The sequence below is a fragment of the Argentina anserina genome, chromosome 5 (genome assembly GCF_933775445.1).
Source record: "Argentina anserina chromosome 5, drPotAnse1.1, whole genome shotgun sequence".
Taxonomy (NCBI): Eukaryota; Viridiplantae; Streptophyta; class Magnoliopsida; order Rosales; family Rosaceae; genus Argentina; species Argentina anserina.
Genome location: NC_065876.1, coordinates 12743085 through 12758233, shown reverse-complemented (window position 1 = coordinate 12758233; position 15149 = coordinate 12743085). Strand labels below are relative to the sequence as shown.

At 39.3% G+C, this 15149-nt stretch overlaps 1 protein-coding gene across 1 annotated transcript; it reads right to left on the bottom strand.

Moving 5' to 3' along the window:
* Positions 1–6425: 6425 nt before the first annotated feature.
* LOC126795538 (uncharacterized) lies at positions 6426–7899 on the bottom strand. Its single transcript, XM_050522358.1, has 4 exons — positions 7825–7899; positions 7554–7733; positions 7061–7252; positions 6426–6611 (listed from the first exon to the last, which is right to left on the bottom strand). Exons 1-4 carry the CDS (start codon positions 7897–7899, stop codon positions 6426–6428), a joined length of 633 nt encoding a protein of 210 aa, XP_050378315.1.
* Between the last annotated feature and the right edge of the window lie 7250 nt (positions 7900–15149).

Sequence of the window (15149 nt, the reverse complement as noted above, 5' to 3'; positions counted from 1 at the left end):
AGCAATAAACTAAAGCTTAGTAACTCTCTCACGTCTAATTTAACGACTTTGGACACTAACACATTGAGCTTGGGATATTAATTTACGTACACTCAATATTTATAAAATCGAAAGAAAAAACAAGAAGAAAAATCTTTTATAGAGCAGCATAGAAACTACTCGCCATTCGCCTCCGTCTGAAGGCTTTCAGCATCCTCACTCTCAAGCCCAATCAGCTAGGCCCAAAATCTTCCAAAGCCTACAAGCCAAGGTATGAGCCCATATATGGGCCCACTAGGTTGCTAAGCCCAAACCCAGATCGTAACAACCCAATCCCAAGGCGTGTTCTTTAACCGTCCATCCACCACAATTGCCGTTGTTGGCGGCCACCTCTTCCAGTACAAATCCGTCGTTGCAACCGTAACCAGAGATCCTCCTAGTTCAACCACTTCCCCGCTCGACATACGCACCTGATCAACACAGTCTGCATCGCTGCAACCATTAAAACCTATGTCGACATCCTCAACTTCCAATCGGCATGTCGGAAGCCATCCTTTCTCAAGATTCGAGTCTCATCACCAGATGGTTTAGATAGAATCAGATCACCACCGCCACTGCCTAGTCTGAGTAAATCGAGTTAACTGCCTATGCGAGGAGAAAACCCTAAATTTCCCCTTATTGGTTGCTCCGGAGAAGTCGGAGCCTTTTTCTTTTAACTTCTCGTTTCGTTAACTACCTTGACTCATAATGTTCTAATTGGTGTTGAATGAAGACGATATATGAAGAGGTCTTTACGACATTTAATGTTTGACATTTTGATATATTTTTTTCAACTCGTTTTAGCCACTCTACATAGAACCATGAGGATGGCCCTATCTGATATTTTTATATTTGAGAGTGTAGAAGATGATAGTGAAGCACAACAAGTAGTGGTCTCTTTTCAAAACTGGTTGAATTAGAGGCGGACCCAAGGTCCAAACTTTACCTGGCAGTTTTTAGGTAAGTGAATAAAATACTCCCGTAAAATTCTCTTGGGTTTGCTCTCTCTCTAAATTTACCCGGTTTTTCTGTTTTTTTTTTCAACGTGGTCCCTCAAAATTTATCGGGCTGAAGCTGGGTTAGCTCTCATGTAGGTCCGCCACTGGGTGGAATGCAAGTATATATACATTAATCGAGCATCTCATAACTACATAAGTTAGTTTAGATATGACTTACCAACAAGAAAATCAACCCAGTTATGTACGAATATAATTTGAGACATCGAAAGAAGGATCATTAACAGAATATATATATATATATATATATTTATATACGTACATGTATCCCTCTATAATTATTCAATCTGAGTTAGCTGAGCTCAAGAGGTTCTTTGTTTTATTGTTGATGTGAGTAAGACTCGACGGATTATTCCTTAGTCTTCGGAGAGTTTAATATTGTTTGAGAGGTGTTGGAGCTTGCGTGGTTTCCCCTTTCCAAAAGTAAACGTCCCTTTCATTCCACATATATTCCAGCTATGCTGATTAACCATTCTAATTGGACATACATGACTGCCCCAATTAGGGTTTTGTTTCGTTATTGCAAATGTGGAATAGAAGCTCAATTGGAAATGGATATGGATATGGATATGAATTGTCGCCTTCGTTTGGCGCTGAAGAATGTGTTCGTAAACACTCGCTTGAACATGTGATATATAATTCTCTATGATAATGATATCTTGAAAACGAGTGAGGATGAAAATTGATCTTTGCTTCCATTGAGTGTCATTTCCATCACTTGCAATTGGGGAGCGCTTCAATTGTGGACCGCTATTTTACAGCCTTTCGTGCAGACTTTTAACTTACACCCTTGGATGAAATGGATGTTTCATAGATTGAAAATCCAAATAGACTTTACCGTACCCTAGAGGTGGTAAATGGGTCGGGCCGGTTCATTTTATGCGAGTCAAAACCGTGTTTGTGCCGGTCTATTTATTTATCGTGCCGGATTCGGGCCGGCCCATGACCCATGACTATGTCGGGCCGAGCTAGAAAGCGGGTTGGCCCTGCCCATTAGCATTATAAGACACAATTATAATAAAAAATATTATGTAATTAAAATATTTGTTTTATATAGCTATTTAAAATAGTAAAATAAATAAAATATCACAACATATTATATAAGTTTATTTTTTAAAACGTTATGTATGTCAAAATAATGACGTTTTCTTCACTACTTTGATAATATTTGTGAAATATTATAGTTAAAATAATGAAATAATCAAGACATTTTAATTTGAAAGTTATAATATTCAAGTTTAATAATGATAATTGTTTAAATATTTATATAAATAATATAAAATTATGTGTTTAACGGACCGGCTCATGAATTTATCGTGTCCGGGTCGGGCCCATGGGCTAAAATATCTCGGCCCGACCCATTACAATAACGGTTTCGGGCCATACCGGGCCGACTTTTAACAGGCCGGGCCCGTACCGGCTCGGGCTTTTCGGCTCATTTTCCACCTCTACCGTACCCAGCCAAGCTATCATAAACTCATAATACATAAACACATGAAAACTAATTAAATGGATGATGTTACATCGCAATCTAAGTTTGAGAACTCATACTTAAGACCACGATGGAGATAGAGAAGGTTGTAGAGATGAAGAAAAAGCCTCCATATTGGTTGAACTGTTGGCACCGAAATGTTGTCGTCGGGTCTGGTCGATCAAGTTGGTTGTGAAAATGGCGACTTAGGAGCCGGCATGGGTCGGTTCTGGGCATGGGTTTGGTGGCCGGAATTGACTGTAGTTTGTTCCCACCCACCATTTAAAGAAGGGTAAATTCCTCTTATGATACCTGATGTTTGGCTACTTGGACAATTGGGTACCTGATGTATGAAAGCGGACAATTTGGTACCTAAAGTTCTCAAATTTAGGCCATTTTGGTACCTCTATTAATTTTGACCATACTTTCAGGATTATTTCCGTCATTCTAGTCCTAAATTCATTAAATTCACATTTTTCTTCATTTCTTCCTATAATTGCCTCTCTTTAGAGATAATTAAATTGATATATCTACTCCACTTAGCATCTACTTCGCATATATCGAAAATAATTTTTTTTCTTAATATACTTATTGTATCCTAATTATTTTCTGCAAATGAAATAAATTGACTTTATGCAATTGTACTTTTTATCAAAATTTTGTTTAATTACTTATAATTAAAATTAATTTAGATTGATAGCTACATTATGAAAACTTATATACGTAAATCATCACAGATACTAAGTGGATGAGTTATCAAATTTTTAGTGATAACTTAGAGGCAATTTGGAGGTATTATAAAAAAATGAAGTAAAATTGAGATAAGATGACGGAAATAACCCTGAAAATATGGTCAAAATTGACATAAGTACCAAAATGACCTAAATTTGAGAACTTTAGGTACCAAATTGTCCGCTTTCATACATCATGTACCAAATTGTCTAAGTAGTCAAACACTATGCTGCACGGAATCGGATACGGGTACGTGGAAGCGAAACGTTTGGAAACGCGGATGTGTGTTTTTCAAAAAATTTAGAAAGCGGGTAAGTTTTGGAAACGTCGAAATAAAAAAAAATTATAAATATATATAAATTATACAAAAAAATATAATAACAAATTTTTAGTTTAAGTAACTCAAAATCTCAAATAAAAAAAAACATAAACAAACCTTTATTTTTTAGAAACTCGCGTTTCCAAAACTCATTTTTCTGGAAACACGTTTCCGGGCGTTTCCGGCGCGTTTCCGAGCGTTTCCGGACGTTTCCGAAGTAGTTCCGGAGTGATTCAGCTTCAGAAACAGGAAAATGTATGCACATTTCCGTGCTTCTTAGGTCAAACATCAGGTAACAGGAGGAATTTACCTTTTAAAGAAATATAGAAGAATAAGACCCAAAGATGAAGAGAAGGGATCGTGGCCTTAGAAGATCTTGTTGGAGAGTATTGAGAGTAGTAACATCAATCACATCATTTCTGATGATATACAGAGGTCTGCAAACAAGAGTGTGCAAAGACTTATGGGCCTAGTGAAGCTAATACTCATGCCAACGTCTCTGCCTTGCCTGCACGAGAAAACAAGTCATCTCCAATACAGCTGTACTATGCAAATGCTCATTCTTATCAACAGAATCTGTCTCAGCAATACTCATCCTTACTTGAGCTGCACTCCTAAATCATGGTTGTTCACTCCTTGGATCAGCTACGTGGGTGCATCTCCTTTAAAGATCTAGAGCTTTCTTCCAGCCTCTAGCATGAACCTCTGCCCTCTATATAAAGCCACTATTGTTCTTGTTATGACAGACAAGTCTTTTGTATAATTATCAGAATATCAATACAAGCTTTCGTAGTATTCTCCATTTTCAGTCTTTCTTTGCTTTTAATATTCAAATAGTGCTAAAATATGATATCTTACAGAGAGAACGACGGAGACGATGGTGGCATTGAAGGTTATATTGAATGAGGCTGGGAAGGCATGGAGGAGGTGACGACGGAGATGGAGATGGAGATGGAGATGGAGATGGAGATGGAGATGGAGAAAATGAATTGGGGGAGACCGGATTGATTGTGTGTCCGGAATCATATATAATTTATAAATAAATTTAAAATATTTTTTAATTATGTAATAAATATTTTAAATTTAAATAAAATTAAAATAAAAAAATTGGCGTAAGCATATTTTTAAATTAATTAATTAAAATAATTTTTAAAATATTTTAGTTGAAATTTAACTAAAATATAACTAGCATTGTTAAATTATATAAATACTCTAAGGGCATCATCAAAATAAACCGTATAGCTAACAACCCCAAAGTCTAAAGTCCGAACTTAAAAAGCTCTAGGGAACATACCTCAATTTTATCAAAACAAATTATTAATCGTATATAAATATAAAGATCGAGTTCAAAAATTTAACATATAGAACGACATAAAGAATCCAATTATCCAACTCTTGCTAAACCAACTTTGCCCACGATTGCTTGCTCCCTTCAATATTTAAGTATTTTTCTACTTTTGGTTATGTGGTTATTGTGTATTCCTTTAATCTCTTGACCCTTTAGAGTTTAGAACGTAGAAAAAAGAGGATATTGGATATATTGGTAATTGGTGCAAATTGTTTAGGATAATGCCCGGGTTTAGTCTTTATTCTCTGGTCAATTAATTTTAAATCACCCTATTATTAGAATGATAGCTAAGTAATGAATTAAAAACACAGGCTTCATCAATGGCTTGTAGTGAGAGATGAGTCGAGCCATTGGAGGCCAAATGATTACTCGTTAGTTTTATTATATGATATAGCTTAGCTATTGCTGTAGTCATCAATAATTGTTATTTTAAACTCTGGTGTTCGAATCTGGATCGGAGCACACAATTTGAAGACCCCTCTTTGCGGGTTAGGTAAAGAGAAATGGAAAATCGTTCTCGAAGTTCATTTTATATTTAAGACAATTTGGAGAGAAGCCTAGAATATTCGAGAGAACATCATGTAGATGATATGTTTTATAATTCTTTACTATAATGGTTTTGATGAGGAATTTATTAATTTTTCGGAGAACAAAGAGTTAATGTTTAGTGGTACTATATTTTAATTACTGTTTAATATTTAGAATTTTATTTTAAAAATTATATATAAGTTATTTTATTAAAAATTATTTTGAGTTTTTTTTCTAAAACCTTGCATCATACACTCTAATATCCTAAATTCTAAAACTTTATACCATAAACTCTAAACTCCAAACCCTAAACCATTTACCCTAAACCGTATACTCTAAAACTCTATACACTAAACCCTAAACTCTAAACCCTAAATTCTAAACTCTAAACCCTAAAGTCTAGTTCAAAATTATCAATACTCATGAAAGTTATTTCACAAATAATAAAAGTATGTAAAATTATTTTTTTAGTGTCATAAATCAATGTGTCAAAATATAACAGGTGATGAGGACCACTGGACATCGTCACGTGGTTCTCCGGGAACACTGAATTTTTTTTCTGGTTTTAATGGGGGGAAAACGATGTTATTTTGATACCACATTAACGTTAAGTGGAAGAAAGTCAAGAAACAAAGCCCTAATAAGATGACAATCACACGCTACTACCGTACTAAGGTTTATTAACTCCAATATTCTTAGCATAGGAACGTAAGGTCGAGAAAATAAACAAGAGATAAATGTTGAGCTTCATAACTAGTCTGATATGTCTAATGAAAATTCAACAAATCGATATTTCATTTACTCGTTTCACTATGACTGAGTTAAATGGAATATTAAAATTTTGCTTTTGAAAAGATGGAATATAATAATTTGATTATTAAAAGTTTGATAATGTCATGCTCATTACTGAATTTCAAGGAAACCAGCTAGACTACTGATTTTGTTTTTATATCGATTCCCAGCTTGATGATAAATAGGCTAAAAGAGAAAAGACTAGCAGCCCAATAATTTGAGGTGTGGCCAACTAATGGAAGAGATTCTCTTCTCAGTTTTGAGAGATTTTTCATCCTTATTGGCCCTAGTTGCCTTCTTCTTCTTATTCTTCCTATGATTTCGTTGAGCAGGAGAACCTGAACTCATCTTCTTCTGCTCTAGGACATTCTCTCCATCGGGTTGTTCCTGCACAGTAACCCAACATTAGTTGTACCCCATTCTAAACCACCATTAAAGTTGAATAAGAATGCGTTTTAGGAGAATAATTTGATGCGACCCCTAATTAATTAAAAAGCTTCATTCAAGAACGTTTCAGGGCACATAGACATCTATAACTCTATAAGCTTTATATATGCAAGGGTATGTCATCATCCACTGTCGAGTATAGACCAGATCTATATCCATACACATTATTGCATCCAAATTTGTAAAATGCCAAAAACAAAACCCAAACAAACTAAAGCCAACAAGGGAGGATGAAGAGCGCAGTAACATGTTAGATGATGAAAGAAAAGATATTCCGAAAACATCCTCGATATCACGAAATTAAAAATTGTCCTCCTCTAGCTTTTATTGTCTTGATATGGATCTTATGATGAACTAGCTTGATAGTAATGTGTTGATTAGTTACGTACCTGAATGTCAGGCCTGGTGGTAGGGATTTGGGAGAGTCGGATATTGTGAAGATGAAAGGGATTGATATTGGAATTGAAAGTTGGGAGCGAGCAGGATGATTCGCCCTTCGATTGGTGGCTCCAGTAGGTTTCACCTGATGATGCTTGTGTAGAAGTGCTTGATGAGCTGCTTGATTCCTTCTCTATGCACAGCTGAAACCACCACATGAAAGTGATCGAGTATGACAACAAATTATAAGCAGTAAAATAATTCTACGTACAGTGGACTAGTTCTCAATCTGGGTTTTATAAACAACCCTAACAATCTAACGTAAGCCTGAATTAGCTCATATAAATATAAAACATTCATTCCATCGGTACTTAACCATTAGTACTCAATCAAACCTATTAGATTCATATATTGCAAACTTTGAGGAAGAAAAAAAAAAAGCACGCATGAGACCCTAGCTAGTAAAATTGTAGTAATAATCTAGTAACACTTGAGAAAGAGAACCTGAAAAAGCCTATTTTCAAGAGAAGCCACTCTATCCATGAGTGAGCCTTTAAAGTAAGACTCTTTCAATGCCAGATCCACTGGCATGCATTGCTTCTTCTTCAGTTCTCCTCCAGCAGAAGTAGAACCATTATTACTCTCCAATTTCGCCAAAGTTTGCTTTCTTTCCAAATACTTCATCTAAATCCAATCAAACCCCAAATCATCATGAAAGGATTAAAGTAATCAGAAAAAAAAGAGGACAAAAAGTTTCAGAGGTAGATGAGCTTACAATGAATTCTAGATGATCCAACCTGGAAACCAGAGACATGGACGAACTAGGATCCGACTGTGTTTTTTCACTCATGTTGATTTGCTTAAAGATGTGATGAAATATTAACTATGGACTAGTCTGTTTGAGCAAATCTCTTTCTTGGAAGTTGGAAGTGTGGAAGCCTTTTCCGCAAAATCGGTTATGGTTTCCCTCCTTTTCTGGTCGACGGATCAAAAACATGTACGTAGCTTCAGTTTGTTACATCACGTCGAGGAGATTGATAACTGATAAGCATACGTATAATCAATGTTTTAAAAAGCGAATTTGTATTCCAAAATATTTTCTTAAGAGTCTTAAGACTTTAAATTTGAAGCGCATATGACCGTAAACCTTTTTAGTAGTTAAATGTGTAAATATATAATTATACACATAAAAAAAGAACAAATATACATAAGAACTTACCAATTTATTGTATTTAGATATAATGAAATTTATAATTCAAACGTTTTAGATAATTTTCATCAAATTAAACATATTATATAAATAAATATAAAAATATACTTTAAAAAAATATTTTCTAAAGCATAGTAAAATGCGTGAAAAATGTAGCATAAGGCGTACGCTTTTTAAACCTAGGTGAACAGACCGAAAAACAGAGGCGTTATGTAAGTAGCATTAAACTTTTTTAGTCTCAGGCGAGCTTTTAAGCGAGTTTTTTTTTAAACAGTGCGTATAATAGTTTTTTTTTCCTAGGTGAAATACATGTGCACAACACCTAAGTTAATATGACCTAAATCATAGGACTAGTCAAACTATAGCGGGTGATTTTGTTATTATAAACAATGAATCAGTTTCTGGCTCTGTTATTTGTGATGAGGTAGGTTTCTCACTAGCTGCTGGGGTTAGAATTTAGAAATTTTGTTCGTGCTACTATCCCAGTTGGTGAAGATTAAGCTTTAAAAGGTCTCCTCATAACTCTTAATTCCAATTAAAAGAATAACGTCACAACTAAAAGCCTAACACTGATTTACGAGAGGAAATCCCGCCATGGGACAATAATACGTACAAGCTAACTACCGAAATCTAGTGCCCTAAATCCTAATTAACTTTTAAAGTTTTCGTCCATGATAAATCATTATCAGAATGGCAACTTGGATTTTAATTTTTGGATGAATTTCATCTTTTTCAATTTGGTTATCACTAACCAGTCTAACAGCCTGTGAAGAAATATGGAGAGATACCTAGGCTTTTATGGACACAGAAAAGCATTGTGCATATATCTATGGTGGATATATGGATGCTTCCATTGTCCAGTAGATAATTTGTTTAAGGAGACTCGATTAAGGCAACAAGGCAATTGGAAGGGTGGTAATGCCCACTAGAAAGAAACGAGAAGCAAACACAAGGCAACTGAAAGACGCTTCTCTCCATTCTCTAATCTTCCAGACTTCCTAGTGTACAAAAGTAGCTTCTCCAGGAATTGAAAGGCTTGTGCTAGCACAATACCAGTTGTGCACATAAAGGGCAGCTGCTAGTACATTCTTGCTACACAATAAGCTCCCGATCGAGCTGGCACCTGTGAATATTCATTGAAGAAATTTAAATAAGTGTCGCCCCATTTGCAGAACTGTGAAGTAAAATTGAATTTGGGACAAAATTCACAAACCTCAAAACTGATACAGGATGAAATAATTGTGTATTATTGAATGATATGGTGATCTATATATAGGCATTTACAAAACCACAATCCCGTAGGATTCGGTTTCCTAATCTATTACGGAGATGCTAATCTATCTCCTAACAGGAAACCTATTAGGCTAAGACACACATAAAGGTATAATAGTAATTCTCCCGGAACACTCCCCCTTGTGTCGCATGCCTAGGTTGCATGATGCACATATCGTTGCCTCGGTAAAAACCTTGTCAAGCAAAACAAAAACCTCTTGGGTAAAATAAAAGCTTGATCGAAGGGAAAAAGAGCACAACACACCAACTACTTAAGGATCTTAACATGTGATGTAGACTCCCCCTGAAGTCTACCAAACTCTAGTGTTCCGATAAACGACGCATGCCAATGCTTTTCACATGTTTCACAAAAGTAGATTTAGGCAAAGACTTGGTGAACAAATCCGCAACATTGGATTCTGAATTCACTTGATTGATCTGAACATTCAAGAACTTCTGTTGTTGAACGTTGTAGAAGAATTTAGGCGAAATATGCTTGGTGTTGTCTCCCTTGATGAAACCTAACTTTGTCTGCTCTATGCAAGCAGCATTATCTTCATAAATGCACGTAGGTTGATCAGTTGTAGAGACTAATCCACAAGAATCACGAATATGGCGAACAAGTGATCGTAGCCAAACACATTCTTTAACTGCTTCATGGAGAGCGATGATCTCTGCGTGATTCGAAGAAGTAGCAACAAGAGTTTGCTTTGTGGATCTCCAAGATATCGCCGTATTCCCAATGGTGAACACATAACCGGTTTGAGAACGAGCCTTGTGAAGGTCAGAGAGGTACCCTGCGTCGGCATAACCAACTAACAAGTTGTTTGGAGTCTTTGCATCGGGGGAAAGAGCTGCACGGGACCGGTTGCTGCTCTCGGCGTCGCTAATAGGTTTACCGGCGTCGCTGCGGCGTACGGCGGCAAGGCCGGGGTCGGCGACGGCGGTGGTGTGGGGAGATACCGTGGCGGTGTTCTCTCTGCAATAGGGGTAGAACAATCCCATGTCAAGGGAACCTTTCAAGTATCGAAACAAATTCTTGATTCCATTCCAATGACGTAGCGTAGGCGCGGAGCTAAATCTAGCTAATAAGTTCACTGCGAAAGATATGTCCGGTCTAGTGCATTGAGCAAGATACAATAGTGCCCCAATCGCACTAAGGTATGGAACTTCAAGACCAAGAACTTCTTCATCATCCTCTTTAGGACGGAAGGGATCCTTCTTGATATCTAGACTTCGGACGACCATGGGAGTAGACAATGGACTGCATAGATCCATATTGAAACGTCGAAGCATCTTCTGCGTGTAATTTGACTGATGCACTAAGATGTCGTCGGCCCTATGCACAAGCTCAAGGCCGAGACATAATTTCGTCCTCCCTAGGTCTTTCATCTCAAATTCCGACTTCAAATAAGACACGGTCTCTTCAATCTCATCAAGAGTATCGATTATGTTCATGTCATCAACGTAGACCGCAACGATGACAAATCCGGAATTTGTCTTTCGTATGAACACACATGGGCATAGTTCATCATTCTTGTAACCCCTTCTCACCAAGTATTGATGCAACCGATTGTACCACATTCTTCCGGATTGCTTTAACCCGTACAATGAACGACGTAATCTGACTGCATGAGCACTCCGTGGTCTGGAGGCACTTGATGGAGGTAAAGGTAGTCCCTCCGGAGCTTTCATGTATATCTCTGCGTCAAGATCCCCATAGAGATAAGCTGTGACCACATCCATAAGCTGCATGTTTAGTCTTTCGGACACTATCAGACTAATAAGGTAGCGGAAGGTAATGATGTCCATAACAGGAGAATAAGTCTCTTCATAGTCAATACCAGGTCGTTGTGAGAATCCTTGCGCCACAAGTCTTGCCTTATAGCGCACGATCTCGTTCATCTCATTACGCTTACGAACGAATACCCATTTATGTCCAACAGGTTTGACATCTCTTGGAGTCAATTCAACCTTTCCGAAGACTTCTCGCTTCGCTAATGAGTCAAGTTCTACCTGGATTGCTTCCTTCCACTTCGGCCAATCTGCTCTGCGTTCGCATTCAGCTACAGAGCGAGGTTCAACGTCGTCTTCAGATATGATCTCATGTGTGACGGAATAAGCGAAAACGTCATCAATGCATGTAGTGGCTCGGTTTCGGACCGACTGCTCACTTGTGTAGTTCACTGAGATTTCGTTGTTATCTGGCATCAAACAAGGTTCCATAGCTTCCCACGGTAACACTTGAGTTGATTCATGGACATAGCTGTAATTAGAGACAACTTCATACGATGATGATTCATCGTTGATGACGCGCTGTGCATTAGTCATTCGCTTCTTTCTAAGTTTTGAATCCCTAGAGTTTATCGGTCCCTTTTTCTTTGAGGAGCCGAGGCCGAAGCTGCTCCATGCCGGGCCATCTCGGCATCGTCGCCACAAGGGGCGCCGGCAACACCACGGCGTACGGTGGTGCCGCTGCCGGCCTCCGTCCCACTGTCAGGGGCGGTGCCAACGTTGCTAGGTCCAGGAGCTTGTCTTCCACGCTCGTATTTCGGGACATCCAACCGTGCCGGTACGTTCGCAGTGGGTATGTTTGATCTCGTCACTTTAGCAATATCTACAAAGCCGTCGGGCATCGAATCCGCGACTTTTTGGAGGTCGACAATGCGTTGCACTTCTAACTCGCTTTGAGCAGTGCGGGGATCATAATGAGACATAGTGGGGACACACCACGTCAATTCCGGATGTTCATTTGGAATGATAACATTCCCATCTCCTCCTAACGACGGGAAGCATGTCTCATCAAAGTGACAATCTGCAAATCTTGCAGTAAAGAGATATCCGGTGGTTGGTTCTAAATAGCGGACAATCGTTGGAGAATTATAGCCAACATAGATACCTAATCATCTCTGAGGACCCATCTTAGTACGCAGCGGACGCGGAATAGGCACATAAACGGCGCAACCAAAGATGCGTAAGTGTGAAATATTGGGTTCGTAACCAGTTACCATCTGGTACGCACTAAACGCTTGGTTAGCCGCAGGTCGGAAACGAATAAGTGTCGCTGCATGCAACACTGCATATCCCCACGCAGAGACCGGAAGGTTAGTACCCATAACCATTGCCCGAGAAACAAGCTGAATACGCTTGATGGTAGCCTCTGCTAGACCGTTCTGTGAATGAACATGAGGAACGGGATGTTCAACTTCGATCCTAATAGACATGCAGTAATCATCAAAAGTTTTGGAGGTGAATTCCCCAGCATTATCCAAACGAATGGATTTGATAGGATAATCGGGGTGGTGAGCCCGAAGTTTGATGATCTTAGCTAATAGCTTGGCAAAGCGACGTGTGACCAACGCGTCGATGCATCAACCAATACCATAAAATATCGAAAAGGTCTGCATTCTGGTTGAATAGGTCCACAAATGTCACCTTGGATACGTTGTAAGAATGGAATGTTCTCGGTTGAAGCCTTAGCAAAAGAAGGACTTCCTTGAAATTTAGCAAGAGAACAAGCTTTGCAAAACGAGCGATGGGCATCAGAAATTGCCATGGAGGCATTTGAAAGCACGGGAGGCATCACAAGCTCCTGTGAAGGAGGGGATGCCGCCACCGACGGCATGAAAGCCGTGGAGCTGCCGAGTGAGGCATGCTCGGCCACACCATGCGGTGCATGGGTAGGCACGGCCTGACCGTGCGGAGCACGGATGAGGTGATCCTCCAATCGCTTCCGGGACTTGAAAAATGGATGACCATGTGAATTCTTAAGAATTCTAATCATCATATCACGTCCAGGGTGCCCGAGACGGGCATGCCAAAGCATATAAGAGTCCGAATCATAAAAGTTGCGTTCAACCGCATATGATTCAAAGATCCGAATGGAAGTAAGATACAAACCATTCCCAAGACTCTTCATCTTCTCTAAGATGCGGCGATGGCCTGCTTTCTCAGAGGTAACACAAAGATATTCCTCTCCATTCTCAACATAAGTATCGAGGTGAAAACCATTAGCACGTATGTCCTTAAAATTTTGCAAGGTGCGGGGAGACTTCAGCGCATAAAGAGCGTCTACGACGTTAAGAGTCGCACCATTAGGCAACATGAAATAAGCTTAGCCTTTTCCTTGAATGATGGATTTCGAGCCAATCATTGTAGTAATTGAAGCAGTGAAATACCAAACAGTAAACTAGGGTGGTATAAACCATCCAAAAATGGTGTGGAAAACACACACAAAGAGTACCGGTGAGTGCATATAACGGACTTGGGGAAAACCGGAAAAAACGAACCGGAAAACCATGTCAAAAGAACTCAAAACCGGGTGAATTTTGGACGAGGAAAACGTGGCAGCAGGGACTGCTGCAATATGCTGGAAAAATGACGAGAAACGATGGAAAAAATCGTCGAAAAACTCGTTGGAAAACCGGCCGGCGGCGGTCGGAACTGGCCGGTATGGAGGCCGGAACTTCAGGTCCGACAGGGGACGCCGGCAGGAACTAGGTGGGGGTGTTGGAAACGCCGGGAAATAGACATGCAGTAATCGAATACGCCAGAAAAATGTGCCGGAAACGCTGGAATAGTAACCGGGTCCGGCAAAGGCAAAACGACGTCGTTTTCGACGTTCCGAGGTTCGTTTTCCGAATTTTAAGTTCCAAATTCACAATATAGTGCTATTGGGGTCCCATGTGACCCAAAAGCATCCAATTTAAAAACCACGTGAGTTGCACACGTTGATCATCATGCTAAGTGTCAGGTAAATAAAATTCTCAAAGAGATCATCTTGTAAGCAAGAAATGAGAAATTTTATTGAATGCCAATCTTTAATACATCACACATGAACTTCTAATTTCAAAATCAAAAGACTATTACAAAGTCAAAGAAAATAACAATGGCGATCGGCCATAACAATACTTGAATCATAAAGCTAAAGAAGCTAAAACGACTAATCAAAGTCGGGAGTATCCATGGTAGAAACCGGAGGCCTAGCCTTAGAAGCAAGGGGCTCGGGCTTCATGGAGATATGGTGAGTCTCGATCTCATGGTCCTCATCCACATGATTCGATTCGGGTTGTAGAAACTTCTTGTAGGCGGAGTAAGCCTTGATCATCTCTTTGCTAGCGCGACAATCGCGATTAAAGTGCTTGAAGGAGCCACATTTGAAGCATGGAGACTTGCCATGACCGGATGTGGAGGCATTAGGAGGCGCACGACCTCCTTGGAGTTTGGGACGGGGACGGCCTCCCCCAGAGGGTGCGGCGCCGCCACCGTCACGGGTCCAAGTATTGGACCGAGGCCGAGATCGGCCTTGTTGCCTCCCACCCCGAGAGTTGTTATTTTGGTGCTGATATGGAGCGTTCCTTGATTGATTCTTTTGCTTAGGAGCTTTCCCATAGTTAGACTGTGACGTAGAAATTCTTTTAGTGCCAACAGGTCTATTGTTGTTGTTGAGGAGAATCTCAGAATGTCTCTCCTTCTTAGCCAAGAGTGCCATTAAGTCGGCAAAAAATAGATCTTCCCTTCCTCTACATGAGTGCGGTACGTATGAGCTTGAACCTCATAGTTGATTGGAAACGTGTCCAATGTCTTATTGAGAAGATCTAGGTCGGTCTTGATGACAC

Excerpts from the sequence above, each read along its gene's own strand:
- LOC126795538 (XM_050522358.1), bottom strand. The coding sequence starts at position 7,899 with ATGAGTGAAAAAACACAGTCGGATCCTAGTTCGTCCATGTCTCTGGTT. Across the intron at positions 7,734-7,824 it reads TGGATCATCTAGAATTCATT|ATGAAGTATTTGGAAAGAAA; the intron begins GTAAGCTCATCT and ends GATTGGATTTAG. Across the intron at positions 7,253-7,553 it reads TTGAAAATAGGCTTTTTCAG|CTGTGCATAGAGAAGGAATC; the intron begins GTTCTCTTTCTC and ends TGGTGGTTTCAG.